The following is a 16,152-nucleotide window of genomic DNA, read 5'->3' as shown; positions in this document are numbered from 1 at the left end:
GCCCATATCCCTCTATACCCATCTTACCCAAAAAACTGTCTGAATGCTTTTTAAAAGACAAAATTGTGCCCACCTCTACTACTACCTCTGGCAGCTTGCTCCAGACACTCACCACCCTCTATGTGAAAGAATTGTCCCTCTGGACACTTTTATATCTCTCCCCTCTCACCTTAAACTTATGCCCTCTAGTTTTGGATTCCCCTAGCTTTGGGAAAAGATATTGACTATCTAGCTGATCTGTGTCCCTCGTTATTTTATAGATCTCTATAAGATTACCCCTCAGCCTCCTACGCTCCAGAGAAGAAGTCCTAATCTATCCAGCCTCTCCTTATAACTCAAACCATCAAGTCCCAGTAGCATCCTAATAAATCTTTTCTGCACTGTTTCTAGTTTAATAATATCCTTTCTGTAATAGGGTGACCAGAACTGTACACAGTATTCCAATAGTGGCTTTACCAATGTCTTGTACAACTTCAACAAGACATCCCAACTCCTGTATCAATGTTCTGATCAATGAAACCAAGCATGCTGAATGCTTTCTTCACCAATCTGTCCACCTGTGACTCCACTTTCAAGGAGCTATGAATCTGTATACTAGATCTTTTTGTTCTGTAACTCTCCCCAACGCCCTACCATTAAGAGAGTAAGTCCTGCCCTGGTTCAATCTACCAAAATGCATCACCTCACTTTTGTATAAATTAAACTCTATCTTCCATTCGTCAGCCCACTGGCCCAATTGATCAAGATCTTGTTGCTATTCAAGATGACCTCCTTCACTGTCCACTTTACAACCAATCTTCGTGTCATCTGCAACCATGCCTGCTATTTTCTCATCCAAATCATTAATATAAATGACAAATAACAGTGGACCCAGCACTGATCCCTGAGGCACACTGCTAGTCACTGGCCTCCAGTTTGAAAAACAACCCTCTAGAACCACACCATGGCTTCTGTCATCAAGCCAATTTTGTATTCATTTAGCTACCTCAGCCTGGATCCTGTGAGATTTAACTTATGCAACAACCTACCATTTGGTACCTTGTCAAAGGCCTTGCTAAAATCCATGTAGACGACATCAACTGCACTGCCCTCATCTACCTTCTTGGTTCCCCCTTCAAAAAACTCAATCAAATTTGTGAGATGATTTTCCACTCTCAAAGCTATGCTGACTGTCCCTAATCAGTCCTTGCCCCTCTAAACATTGAGACATTTAGAGTATATCAGTGTTATATTGAGGGATTAGGGGTATATCAGTGTTACAGTGAGGAGTGTGACATATCTCATTGTTACAGTGAGAGGTGTGAAGTTTATCAGTGTTACAGTGAAGGGTGTGAGGTATATCAATGTTACAGTGATGGATGGGGATTATCAATATTACAGTGAGGGACGTGGAGTATATCAATGCTACACTGAGGATTGTATAGTATATCAGTGTTAATGTGAGAGGTGTGGGGCATATCAGTGTTACTGTGAGTGGTGTGGAATCTATGAGTTACATTGAGGGGTGTGGGGTATATTATTGTTACAATGAAATGTATGGGGTATATTAATGTTATAGTGAAAGGTGTGGAGTATATCAATGCTACAATGAGGAGTATGTAGTATGTCAGTGTTACATTGAGGGGCGTGGAGTATATCAGTGTTACATTGAGGGGCGTGGAGTACATCAGTGTTACATTGAGGGGCGTGGAGTATGTCAGTGTTACACTGAGGGGCGTGGAGTATATCAGTGTTACACTGAGGGGCGTGGAGTACATCAGTGTTACACTGAGGGGCGTGGAGTACATCAGTGTTACATTGAGGGGCGTGGAGTATGTCAGTGTTACATTGAGGGGCGTGGAGTATATCAGTGTTACATTGAGGGGCGTGGAGTATGTCAGTGTTACATTGAGGGGCGTGGAGTATATCAGTGTTACATTGAGGGGCGTGGAGTATGTCAGTGTTACATTGAGGGGCGTGGAGTATGTCAGTGTTACATTGAGGGGCGTGGAGTACGTCAGTGTTACATTGAGGGGCGTGGAGTATATCAGTGTTACATTGAGGGGCGTGGAGTATATCAGTGTTACATTGAGGGGCGTGGAGTATATCAGTGTTACACTGAGGGGCGTGGAGTATGTCAATGTTACATTGAGGGGCGTGGAGTATGTCAGTGTTACATTGAGGGGCGTGGAGTATGTCAGTGTTACACTGAGGGGCGTGGAGTATATCAGTGTTACACTGAGGGGCGTGGAGTATATCAGTGTTACATTGAGGGGCGTGGAGTATATCAGTGTTACATTGAGGGGCATGGAGTATATCAGTGTTACATTGAGGGGCGTGGAGTATATCAGTGTTACATTGAGGGGCGTGGAGAATAACAGTGTTACATTGAGGGGCATGGAGAATAACAGTGTTACAGTGAGGGGCATGGAGTATATCAGTGTTACATTGAGGGGCATGGAGAATAACAGTGTTACATTGAGAGGTGTGGAGAATAACAGTGTTACATTGAGGGGCGTGGAGTATATCAGTGTTACATTGAGGGGCGTGGAGAATAACAGTGTTACATTGAGGGGCATGGAGAATAACAGTGTTACAGTGAGGGGCATGGAGTATATCAGTGTTACATTGAGGGGCATGGAGAATAACAGTGTTACATTGAGAGGTGTGGAGAATAACAGTGTTACATTGAGGGGCGTGGAGTATATCAGTGTTACATTGAGAGGTGTGGAGAATAACAGTGTTACATTGAGGGGCATGGAGAATAACAGTGTTACATTGAGGGGCATGGAGAATAACAGTGTTACAGTGAGGGGCATGGAGTATATCAGTGTTACATTGAGGGGCGTGGAGTATATCAGTGTTACATTGAGAGGTGTGGAGAATAACAGTGTTACAGTGAGGGATGTGGGGTATATTAATGTTATAGTGAAGGGTGTGGGGTTTATCAATGTTACAGTGGGGGGGTGGTGGGCAGATATATCGGGGATGCAGTGAGCAGTGTGGGATATATAGGGGTTACAATGAGGGGTGTGGAGTCTTTCAGGGTTACAATGAGAGATATGGAGTATTTCAGGGTTACAATGAGAGATATGGAGTATATTAATGTTAGAGTGAGATGTGGAGCATGTCAGTGTTGCAGTGAGGGGTGTGGAATAGATCAGTGTTACAATGAGGATTTTGGAGTATATTCGTTTAATAGTGAGGATTGTTACAATGTCAGTGTTACAGTGAGGGGTGTGGGGTACGTCAGTGTTACTTTCAGGGATTTGGAGTATATCAGTCTTAAAGTGAGGAGTGTGTAGTATGTCAATGCTACAGTGAGTGGCGTGGGGTATATCAGTGTTACAGTGTGGGATTCAGAATATATAAGTGTTACAGTGAGGTGTGAGAGGTATAGTAGTTTTATAGTGAGGAGTGTGTAGTATGTCAGTGTTACAATGGGGATGTGGAGTATATCAGTGTTACAGTAAGGAGTGTGAAGTATGTCAGAGTTACATTGAGGCATTTGGAGTATATCAGTGTTACAGTGAGGGGTGTGGGATATATCAGTGTTAAAGTGAGGGATTTGGAATATATCAGTGCTACAGTAAGGACTGTAGCATTTGTCATTGTTATAGTGAGGGGTGTGAGATATATCAGTGTTATAGTGATGGGTGGGGATGTATCAGTATTACAGTGAGGGGTGTGGAGTACATCAATGCTAGTGAGGAATATGTAGAATGTCAGTGTTAATGTGAGAGATGTGGGGTACATTAGTGTTACTGTGACAGGTGTGGAGTATATCAATATTACAGCAAGAGATGTGCAAAATGTCAGTGTTACAGTGAGAGGTATGAGGTATATTAATGTTGTAGTGAAGGGTGTGGGGTTTATCAGTGAGGGGGTTTTGGGTATATCAAGGTTGCACTGAGCAATGTGGGATATATAGTTGTCTCAATAAGGGGTGTGGGATATTTCAGAGTTACAATGAGGGATATGGAGTATACTAATGATATAGTGAGTGGTGTGGGGTAAATCAGTGTTACAGTGAGAGTTTTGAATTATGTGCATGTTACAGTGAGGGGTGTGGAGTATACCAGTGTTACATTGAGAGATTTGGAGTATATCAGTCTTATAGTGAGGGGTGTGACATATGTCAGTGTTACAGTGAGGGGTATGAGGTATATCAGTGTTACCTTGGGGGATGCGGAATGTATCATTATTACAGTGAGGAATGTGGAGTATATCAACGCTGCACTGAAAAGTTGTAGTATTTCAGTACTCATGTGAAGGGTGTGGAGTATATAAGTGATAATGTGAGGGAGGTGGAGTATGTAGAGTATGTCAGTGTTAGTGAGGGGTGTGGGGTACATTAGTGTTACAATGAGTTGTGGGATATGTCAGTGTTACAGCAAGGGATACAGAATGTATCAATATTACAATGGTGGTATGGGGTATATCAATGTTACAATGAGGAGTGTGGGGTATATCAGTATTACAGAGAGGGGTGTGGGGTCTATCAGTGTTACAGTGAGCGGTGTGGGGTATATCAGTGATACAGTGAGGCATGGGGTTGTTATCAGTATTACAGTGAGGGGTGTGGGGTATATCAGTGTTGCAGTGAGTGGTGTGGGGTTTATCAGTGTTACACTGAGGCATGGGGTTGTTATCAGTGTTACAGTGAGGGTTGTGGAATATGTTAGTGTTACAGTGAGGAGTATGACCTATATCAGTGTTACAGTGAGGGATGTGTGGTATATCAGTTTTACAGTGAGGGTTTCAAAGTATATCTGTGGTATAGTGAGGGGTGTGAAGTATGTCGGTATTACAGTGATGGATGTGGGGTATATCAATGTTACAGTGAGGATTTCAGAGTATGTCAGTGTTACAGTGAGGGGTGTGCAATTGTCAGTGTTACAATGAGTGCTGTGAGATATATCAATATTACAGTTAGGGGTGTGGAGTATATCAACATTACAGTGAAGAGTGTGAAGTATATCAGTTTTACAGTGAGGGATGTGGCGTATGTTAGTATTCCAATGAGGAGTGTGGAGTATGCCAGTGTTACATTGAGGTAAAGCAGTGTTACAGTCTTCGATGAGGAATGTGTCAATATTATAGTGGGGGTGTGGGGTATATCAGTGTTACAGTTAGGGATGTGGAATATTTCAGTATTACATTGAAGGTTGTGGGATATATCAGTGTGTTACAGTGAGAGGTCTGGAGCATGTCAGAGTTACAATGAGTGGTGTTGAATATGTCAGTGGTACAGTGAGGTTGTGTTCTATATCAGTGTTACAGTGAGGGATGCAGAGTGTGTCATTATTACAGTGAGGGGTGTGGAGTACTTCAATGTTACAGTGAGAGAGTGTATAAGTGAGGGGTGTGGAGTATATCAGGATTACAGTGAGGAGTGTGGGATATTTCAGGGTTACAATGAGAGATATGGGGTATATTAGTGCTACAGTGAGAGATATGTGATATATCCAAGTAGGGGTGTGCCTTATTATTTCAGATTGTAGGAGTATGGGATTTATCATTGTTAAAATGAGGGATATGTAATATATCAGTGTTACAGTGAGGGGTGTGGAGTATATCAGTGTTACAGTGAGGCTTGTAGGTATAGTTGTGTTACAGTGACAGATGTCAAGTATATTGGTTTCAAACGTTTCCATGTTGGGATCCATAAATTTTCCAGCATTTTCCCATCTATGATCAATGAACTAATGTGTTAATTACTGCCCTGGACATTGCAATATGTATTTTCTGTCACACAGAGTGAATGAAGAAGTAGTACCTGTCTGAATTGATTCAGTCTGGGCTGTCTGATCCAACACTGGCTCCAAACTCTTCCTCCCCTGCCCCATTTGGCAGTTTGGATTAGTCATCTGATTCTTCTTGTTCTTGATGAGGATTTTTCCCATCAGCTCCTGGGGACTGGGAATAGGGCTACCAGGCTTCAGCTGTCACAGAAGGGACAAATATTTGACACACTTCATCAATCTGTATGACCGAAATGTTGTCAAGGCTGTTATGTATGCCCGTGCAAACTAAGGGGCATAAAGAATCATTGAAGTGTTGAATACTTCAGTACTGGGAGCTGTTTACTGAAGGTGTGCACTCGTTCACAGTCAGGTCTGAGATTACCCAATAGGTTCCTACACTGGGCAGAACTAATGGCCCAGGGATCATCTGACCTCGTACTCTTAAGGGGGCAGTCTGCACCCCAAACCCCAACATATAGTATATGTGTATAATACATACATCACATCCCTTCCCCCTTAAATCTGAAACTTCCCAACTGAAATTATATATACAAAGAAGGAAGAACCTGTTGACTACTATTTACATAAAACATTACAAATTACCACAGTCCCCCACGTAAAGTCCCCTATGACAAGCCCCTCACCATAGTCACCAACATTCAACACCCTTACCATATCTGTGGGTGCCAGTCTGTACTTACTGGGTATTTATCCATTGTTTCTGTCAGTAACATATCACCAAATATTGTTCGGCAGTAATCTGCCATCTTAGCTTGTTGTTTAGGCCTGTTGGAAATTTAAGGAAACGAGTCAGACAGTTTATTGAAAAGAGAAAAATACAAGACCACAAGAAAAGGGCAAAGGAGTGTGACTAGGTTAGTTGTTCTGTGCTGTACCCATTGTATGATCTACTGGTGAAAGTCACATACTGAGAGAAAAAGGCAGATGCTAGGGAGGAGGATGGGACAAAGAGAGCGAGAGAAAGACACTGGGAGAGGAAAGAGAGAGAGATAGGAGGGTGGTCAGAGGAGAGAAACATTCAGCATAAAGCAACCCAGTATCAGCCAAGTAAACCTCTGAACTGCTCCATTTGCAATTTTATCCCTTCTTAAGTAAGGAAACTAAAGCTGTATGTAAGGATGAAAAAACAAGGGTTCAGTTGGGTCGCTTAAGGGTTACAAGGTAGCTAGGAATGAGTTTAAAAAAGGGCTTAAGAGAGCTAGGAGGGGGCATGAGAAGTCCTTGATGGGTCAGATAAAGAATGACGAGGGTGAGGTTAGGGCCAGTCAAGGATAGTAGTGGGATCTTGTGCATGGAGTCAGAAGAGATAGGTAAGACGTTGAATGAATATTTTTCTTCAGTGTTCACTAAGGAGAGGGGCCATAGTTTTGAGGATGAGTGTGATGCAGCTGATAGGATGGAGGAGGTTGATGTTCTGAGGGAAGATGTATTTAGCAATTTTGAAAAACCTGAGCGTCGATAAGTCCCCTGGGCCAAATGGGATACATCCTAGGATACCTTGGGAGGCAAGGGATAAGATTGCGGAGCCTTTAGCTTTGATCTGTGGGTCCTCACTGTCCACGGGGATTGTGCCAGAGGCCAGGAAGATGGCTCCTAGACAAACAGCCCCAAGATTCACAGATGGAGAGCTAGACGATTTGGAAGACAGGAAGGCCATTTTTTTCCACAGACGGCCGATGAGCCAAGGGGGATGGTGGCGGCAGCCATCAGTGCCTGTGAACTGGCACGAAGCACTGGCCACTAGTGCCAGAAAAAACTAAATGACCTAATTTAGGCAGCAATGGTGAGTGTCCATAATTTTACTAATTCAAGTGTACCATTAATCCAATCTGTCGCATCCGCAAATGTCAATCCACCCCCTGATAGCCCATGACCTTCGAGCACCTGGCCCTCTAGCACACTCCCATCACAACTCCTCCCTGCCGAGGCATGGTCCCAACATACACCACCCGAATGCCCCCATCCCGACACCCGATGTCCAGTGGGCTGTGCCAGGGTGCCAGCTGGGCAGTGCCAGGATGCCCAGTGAGCAGTGCCAGACTGGCAATGCCTGATGGCCATGCCGCCGACCACCCAGGGACTTCAATAACCTCTGATTCCCCCAGCATGGCCAGGGTGGCTGGTCCCTATTGGTGGGGACCATAAGTGATTGTCATTGGCAAGAGGTCTCAGTATTATTGCTAATTTGGTTTGTCCAGTCTATGGACATGCTCTTTCTGGCCCACTGCGACAGTCAATTAGTGCAGTAGGCTGGTAAGATAATGTGCAAGGATGGTCTTGACGCTGATTTAAATATTAATGTCATGACATTAACATAAGAACATAAGAAATAGGAGGAGGAGTAGGCCATCTAGCCCTTCGAGCCTGCCCCGCCATTCAATAAGATCATGGCTGATCTGTCGTGGCTCAGTTCCACTTTCCCGCCCTCTCCCCATAACCCTTAATCCCCTCTCTTATCAAAAACCCATCAATCCGCGTCTTAAAAATATTTAGCGAGGCAGCCTCCACCACTTCAACGGGCAGAGAATTCCAGAGATTCACCACCCTTTGAGTGAAGAAGTTCCTCCTCAACTCCGTTCTAAACCGCCCCCCCTTTATCTTGAGGCTGTGCCCCCTAGTCCTACTGTCTTTTTTGAGCGGGAAGAGTCTCTCCACCTCTATCCTATCCATCCCATTCATCATCTTATACATCTCAATGAGATCTCCCCTCATTCTTCTAAACTCTAACGAGTACAAGCCTAGTTTATTCAGCCTCTCCTCATAGCTCAACCCCCTCAACTCTGGTATCAGCCTAGTAAACCTCCTCTGCACTCCCTCCAAGGCCAAAATATCTTTGCACAGGTGCGGCGCCCAAAACTGCACACAGTACTCCAGCTGCGGCCTCACCAATGCCCTATACAGCTGCAGCAAGACCTCCCTACTTTTATATTCAATCCCCCTCGCTATGAAGGCCAGCATCCCATTCGCCTTCCTGACCACCTGCAAGCTGGGTTTTTGCGACTCATGCACAAGGACCCCGAGGTCCCTCTGCACCGTCGCCTGCTGCAGTTTTTCGCCCCGTAAGTAATAGTCCTTCCTACCATTCTTCCTACCAAAGTGGACCACCTCACGCTTGCCAACATTAAATTCCATTTGCCATTTCCTGGCCCATTCGCCCAGCCTATCTAGATCCTTCTGCAGACTCTCCACACCCTCCGCACAATTTGCCGTTCCCCCAATCTTGGTGTCATCAGCAAATTTCGACACCCTACACTCGGTTCCCTCCTCCAGATCATCTATATAAATGGTAAAAAGCTGAGGCCCCAGCACCGACCCCTGGGGCACTCCACTAGTCACCATCCGCCAATCCGAATAGCACCCATTGACCCCTCTCTGCCTCCTATTTGACAGTAAAAAGTCTGACAACACCAGGTTTTAGTCCAACCTATTTATTTGATAATATACTCACAAGCTTTCGGGGTTAGCCCCTTCGTCAGGTGAATGGAGAGTTCTGGCCTCAGACAGAGCATATAAAGCACAGACAGTTTAGAGATTACTGATTAGAATGCGAATCCTTACACCTAACCTGCTTTTCAAGACCTGAAGTGGCTGATAATGTGTGTGGAAGGAGCCCTGATCACAGTTTAAAGAGATGTGTATTGTCTCCAGACAGTATAGTGACTCACTATACTGTCTGGAGACAATACACATCTCTTTAAACTGTGATCAGTGCTCCTTCCACTCACATTATCAGCCACTTCAGGTCTTGAACAGCAGGTTAGGTGTAAGGATTCGCATTCTAATCAGTAATCTCTAAACTGTCTGTGCTTTATATGCTCTGTCTGAGGCCAGAACTCTCCATTCACCTGACGAAGGGGCTAACCCCGAAAGCTTGTGAGTATATTATCAAATAAATAGGTTGGACTAAAACCTGGTGTTGTCAGACTTTTTACTGTGTTTACGCCAGTCCAACGCCGGCATACCCACATCATGACTCCTATTTGACAACCAATCCTCTATCCACGCTAACACCCTACCCCCAACTCCATGTCCCTCGACCTTCTGCAATAACCTCTTGTGAGGTACTTTGTCAAACGCCTTCTGAAAATCCAGAAAGACCACATCCACCGGCTCTCCTCTATCCACCACCCCAGACACATCCTCATAGAACTCCAGTAAATTTGTCAGACACGACTTCCCTTTAATGAAACCGTGCTGCATCTGCTCTATCAAGCAGTTCCCTTCAAGATGCCTCGCAACTTCCTCCTTAATGACGGACTCTAACATTTTACCTACCACAGACGTTAAACTAACCGGCCTATAATTCCCTGCCTTTTGCCTGGCACCCTTCTTAAACGGCGTAACATTAGCCGTTTTCCAATCCTCCGGCACTTCCCCGGAATCCAGCGACGTCTGGAAAATAACCACCAAGGCATCCACTATCACCTCCGCCATTTCTTTCAGAACCCTCGGATGCATTCCATCCGGTCCTGGGGACTTGTCCACAATCAGCCCCTCCAGTCTGTCGAGCACCGCCTCTCTAGTAACAGTAATGTCATTAAGACCCTCCAGTCCTACCACCTTTCCATCACTAACACCCGGCAAATTATTCACGTCCTCCTCCGTGAAGACAGAAACAAAAAAGTTATTCAATACCTTAGCCATATCCCCATCCCCTACCACTAAGTCCCCCCTCTCATCCTCTAAAGGACCAACGTTCACCCTAGCCAGCCTTTTCCTTTTTATATATTTATAAAAACTCTTGCTATCCTTTTTTATATTAAGCGCTAGCCCAGCTTCATAATTTCTCCTACCCTTTATCAACTTCTTTGTCAACCTTTGTTGACATTTAAACCTCTCCCAATCCTCTTCTCGCCCACTACTCTTAGCTACTCTAAATTCCTCCGCTTTTAATTTAACACTTTCCTTCACCTCCTTCGTTATCCACGGCTTATTACCTCTCCTCCTACAGTCCTTTTTGACCATCGGAATAAATTTCCGCTGAGCACCAAGAAAGATCTCCTTAAAGATCCTCCACTGCTCCTCAGCAGACCCTCCCTCCAACGTGCTCCCCCAGTCCACATTCGCCAATTCTTCTCTCATCCTACCGTACTCCCCTCTGTTCAAACAAAGTACGCGTGTCTGGGAACCCACTTTCTCCTCCTCCATCTGTACCAGAAACTCCACCATATAATGATCACTCTCCCCAAGAGGATCCTTCACCGCAGGGTCCCTAATTCTACCCGCCTCATTACATAGCACGAGATCCAAGATCTGGTATGACCATTTCTGGCCTCCCAGATGTTTCTGCCCCCTGGGTGTTTCCCCCTCATTGGCGAGGCCTCTCATGAGGTTGCAGATTGTGCTGGCGCACAGTTCTGCTGTTGTTGATGGCCCACAGTACCCCATGGATGCCCAGTCTTGAGTTTCTAACTCTGTTAGAAGTCTGTCCCATTTAGCACAGTGATAGTGCCACAAAACACGATGGAGATTATTCTCAGTGTGAAGGTGGGACTTCATCTCCCCAAGGACCTTGAGGTGGTCAGTCTTGCTGATACTGTCATGGACAGATACATCTGTAACTGGTGTATTGGTAAGGTTGATGCCAAGTATATTTTTCCCTCTTGTTGGTTCCTGTACCACCACAGGGGTGGAATGGCAGCACAGTGGTTAGCACTGCTGCTTCACAGCGCCAGGGACCCGGGTTCAACTCCCGATCTTGTGGAGTCTGCGCATCCACATGGGTTTCCTCCCACAGTCCAAAAGATGTGCTGGTCAGGTACATGCTAAATATTCCCTCAGTTACAATACAGGTGCCAGAGTGTGGTGACTAGGGGATTTTCACAGTAACTTCAATGCAGTGTTAATGTAAGCCTGTTCGTGATGCTAATAAATAAACTTTTAAAACTTTTCACCTGCTGCAGACCCGGTCTAGCAGTTATATCCTTTAAGAGCACCTCGATAAGTAGAGCCACTCTTGGTGGTAGACATTGAAATTCCCCACACATTTTGCGCCCTTTGTCACCCACGGTTCTTCCTTCAAATGTTGTTCAACGTGGAGGAATACTGAATCATCAGCTAAAAGAGGATTGTACATGGTACCAAGTAAGAAGTCCCCTTGCCTGAGGGGCAACTTGTTCACCCAGAGGGTGGTATATGGAATGAGCTGCCAGAGGAGGTGGTAGAAGCAGGCACAATTACAGCATTTAAAAGACATTAGGACAGGTACATGGATAGGAAGACATAGAAAGATGTGGGCCAAATGCAAATGGGAGTAGTTCAGTTTAAGAAACCTGTTTGGCATGGACAAGTTGGGCCAAAGGGCCTGTTCCTGTGTTGTATATCTCTATGACTCTATAACAATTCTGTGATTCCATGTTGTTGTCATGCGACTTTCTACATCATACTGTGGACACTACTGTTCCCTTGCTAGGCTACCATATCATACTGAAGCATGAATCAGGAAATTGGATAGGCAATTAAAAGACATTATCATGCACTAATTTTAATCAAATTAATTTCAAACTATGATGGCATTTCTGTCACTAGTATAAAACCCAATCTGGACATTAAATGGGATGTGAAATGGGCAGAGATCTGGAGTAACCAGCCAGCATTTGGTTTTGCCCAATAAATGCGAATGAGTGGAGTACCCAACTGGGCACAAATAACAGGAACTTTTGTGTATGTTTTTATGAACTACCTTAACTTTGGCAGAAAATTTATATGAATCTCAGATACATGGGAGTGGGAACTCTGTCATAGTATACATTCTGCAGATGTCTACTCCCCTCCCCATTGTCAGAAATTTCCACCCTGCCCTTCTGTGCACTTTCTAATCTTTCCAAAAGATTAAATTTACTTACGAGTCAACATGGTTCTCAAAGGACAGTATAACTGGGTACTGGGAGGTTTTGAAAGCACTTTCTGCTATAGCCTCGATCACATCCTGTCACAGAAAACATCAAATAACAATTTCATTTCCAGCAAACAAGTGCTGTTTGTTACTCACAGCTGATTAACATTCAGAGATTGTAGCGATCTGTCCATATGCTTCATTGGAAGGTCTGCTCTACCGTTCAACTAAACCCTGGCTGACCTTTACCTCAACTGCCAGTGCTCCCTAAACCTCAATACCCCTTATAGTACACAAACAACTACTGACACAAACTCATGTTAAGAGCACACAATCGTGTGTTGGTGCATTCAGGCTAATTTTAACAGCACACAAACTAGTGTTAATGGCATACAAACTGACGTTAATGACATACAAATTAACGCATTTACATGTATGTCCACACATGTAAGTGTATGTACGCATGCATGTGTAGGCATCGGTACACATGTTTGCTCAAGTATGTGTGAATGTATGTCTGTACATGTTTATGATTATGCATGCATGAGTGAGCACGTATGCCTTCCTGTGCACATCCATGTGTGCTAATACACGCAGCTGCATACATGTTGGGTTGCTGGAGGAGGGAACCAAGTGTAGGGTGTCGAAATTTGCGGATGACACCAAGATTGGGGGAACGGCAAATTGTGCAGAGGGTGTGGAGAGTCTGCAGAAGGATCTAGATAGGCTGGGCGAATGGGCCAGGAAATGGCAAATGGAATTTAATGTTGGCAAGTGTGAGGTGGTCCACTTTGGTAGGAAGAATGGTAGGAAGGACTATTACTTACGTGGCAAAAAACTGCAGCAGGCGACGGTGCAGAGGGACCTCGGGGTCCTTGTGCATGAGTCGCAAAAACCCAGCTTGCAGGTGGTCAGGAAGGCGAATGGGATGCTGGCCTTCATAGCGAGGGGGATTGAATATAAAAGTAGGGAGGTCTTGCTGCAGCTGTATAGGGCATTGGTGAGGCCGCAGCTGGAGTACTGTGTGCAGTTTTGGGCGCCGCACCTGCACAAGGATATTTTGGCCCTGGAGGGAGTGCAGAGGAGGTTTACTAGGCTGATACCGGAGTTGAGGGGATTGAGATATGAGGAGAGGCTGAATAAACTAGGCTTGTACTCGTTAGTGTTTAGAAGAATGAGGGGAGATCTCATTGAGATGTATAAGATGATGAATGGGATGGATAGGATAGAGGTGGAGAGACTCTTCCCGCTCAAAAAAGACAGTAGGACTAGGGGGCACAGCCTCAAGATAAAGGGGGGGCGGTTTAGAACGGAGTTGAGGAGGAACTTCTTCACTCAAAGGGTGGTGAATCTCTGGAATTCTCTGCCCGTTGAAGTGGTGGAGGCTGCCTCGCTAAATATTTTTAAGACGCGGATTGATGGGTTTTTGATAAGAGAGGGGATTAAGGGTTATGGGGAGAGGGCGGGAATGTGGAACTGAGCCACGACAGATCAGCCATGATCTTATTGAATGGCGGGGCAGGCTCGAAGGGCTAGATGGCCTACTCCTGCTCCTATTTCTTATGTTCTTATGTTCTTATGAATTATTGTACCATCAGCTTTGGTCATATAAACACAAATTTGAATGAACATTATAAAAACTTATGTCATTGTTAATACCAGTTTGTGGGCATTAATGCTAATTTGTGTGAAGTTAACATCAATTTGTGGATTGTTAACATTAGTGTATGCGTCATTAACAATAGTTTGTGTGACATCAACACCAGTTTGTAGCTACTAACAGTAGATTTGGTGTTGTTAACACTAGTTTGAGTGATGCTAACATTAACTTATAGGAACCAATGCTAGTTTATGAATTAATCACACTACTTTGGCTTCACCACCACTAACTGAGGATTTTATTAATAGTTAAATAAGTATCACAAGTTTACACAATTAGGTTCCAATACAATTTTAATATTGTAAATGTTTTGATGTGCTGGTTATAAGCCTGAATGAAACCAGTCTGGAATTTCATAGAATCATAGAATCCTACAGTGCAGAAAGAGGCCATTCGGCCCACCAAGTCTGCACCAACCACAATCCTATCCAGACCCTATCCCCACATATTTTAACCCACTAATCCCTCTAACCTACACATCTCAGGACACTAAGGGACAATTTAGCATGGCCAATCAACCTAACCCACACATCTTTAGACTGTGGGAGGAAACCAGAGCACATGGAGGAAACCCACGCAGACACGAGAAGAATGTGCAAACTCCACATAGACAGTGATCCGAGCTGGGAATTGAACCCAGGTCCCTGGAGCTGTGAAGCAACAGTGCTAACCACCGTGCTACCATGCCACACACTTGGTCAAGTAGGTACACTGTGATCGTGCACTCAGATCTGGCCTATGCAACCAACATTAGCCAGTGCACTGGGTAAGTCCCTTTTTGTGCTGAACTAAAGAACATCAAAAATCCATGTGAAGTGTTTTAATCCCTTTTGGAACAGCAAGACTTGAAACACAGTTGAACGGCAGAGACCAGGCAGGACTCAGACCACTGTCAAGAGATGCTGAGTGCTGAAGACCATGCTGAACAGAGAGAGGAAAGTTGATAGGAGATTTGAATGTCTCAATGAATGTGTGCAATAATATCAACTACATTAAAACACATCAACACATCACTGGTTTGAATTATCACCTTAATAAAACCATCTCCCAGCTTTTGCCCTGTCCTCCTATGAAGTACAAAATTCTTTACTTTAGTACGATGCTACCAGGACTTGATGGATTGAGTTATAAGGAGCATAGGAGGCTGAGGGGTGATCTTATAGAGGTCTATAAAATAAATAAGGAGCACAGATCAGCTAGATAGTCAATATTTTTTCCCAAAGGTAGGGGAGTCTAAAACTAGAGGGCACAGGTTTAAGGTGAGAGGGGAGAGATACAGAAGAGTCCAGAGGGGCAATTTTTCACACAGAGGGTGGTGAGTGTCTGGAACAAGCTGCCAGACAGAAGTAGAGGCAGATACAAGTTTGTCTTTAAAAAGCTTTTAAATAGTTACATAGGTACAATGGGTATAGAGGGATATGGACCAAATGCGGACAATTGGGATTAGCTTCGGGTTTAAAATAAAAGTGGAATGGACAAGTTGGGCCAAAGGGTCTGTTTCCATGCAGTACACCTCTATGACTCTATTAGATTACCTTGAAGAGAATTTCTGTTGTCATGGTGAAACCATGCTTGATGATTGGTTCTTCATCTGGCGGCCGTCCTTTCCAACAATCAAGCTCCAAACAACGACAGCCAGCGAGGAGGACCTGGCGATACATCTCAGGGGAGGAGATCCCAGAGAACTGTCCAGCTAGTAGAATTAATGGAGAGCAGAGAGGATCAAAATCAAAGGTAGAAATGCCCTTTGAAGGTAAGAATTCCTTGATAAATGTTCAGAATATTGGATGACTGTACCGATTTATCAATAGTGTTCATATTTATTAATGAGCACATATATTCATCAACAGTACACATATTCATCAATGATACACATAATATCATTGGGTACACTTAGTCTTCAATATGTG

The 16,152-nt window shown here is 44.3% G+C and overlaps 1 protein-coding gene across 2 annotated transcripts in view; it reads right to left on the bottom strand.

Annotated features, from left to right (window-relative positions):
- LOC145352713 (1-phosphatidylinositol 4,5-bisphosphate phosphodiesterase beta-2-like) overlaps positions 1 to 16,152 on the bottom strand; it is a 118,430-nt gene that overhangs the window by 50,589 nt on the left and 51,689 nt on the right. For both annotated transcript variants that reach the window (XM_080202961.1, XM_080202962.1), the window contains exons 11-14: positions 15,778 to 15,935; positions 12,593 to 12,675; positions 6,428 to 6,512; positions 5,759 to 5,924 (exon numbers count right to left, since the gene is read on the bottom strand). In XM_080202961.1, the coding sequence (XP_080059087.1) occupies positions 5,759 to 5,924; positions 6,428 to 6,512; positions 12,593 to 12,675; positions 15,778 to 15,935 (492 nt within the window). The remainder of the gene's footprint in view (positions 1 to 5,758; positions 5,925 to 6,427; positions 6,513 to 12,592; positions 12,676 to 15,777; positions 15,936 to 16,152) is intronic.

Source organism: Carcharhinus amblyrhynchos, chromosome 14, assembly GCF_965287045.1.
Source record: "Carcharhinus amblyrhynchos chromosome 14, sCarAmb.v2.hapA, whole genome shotgun sequence".
NCBI lineage: Eukaryota > Metazoa > Chordata > Chondrichthyes > Carcharhiniformes > Carcharhinidae > Carcharhinus > Carcharhinus amblyrhynchos.
This window is presented reverse-complemented; position numbering and strand designations above follow the sequence as displayed.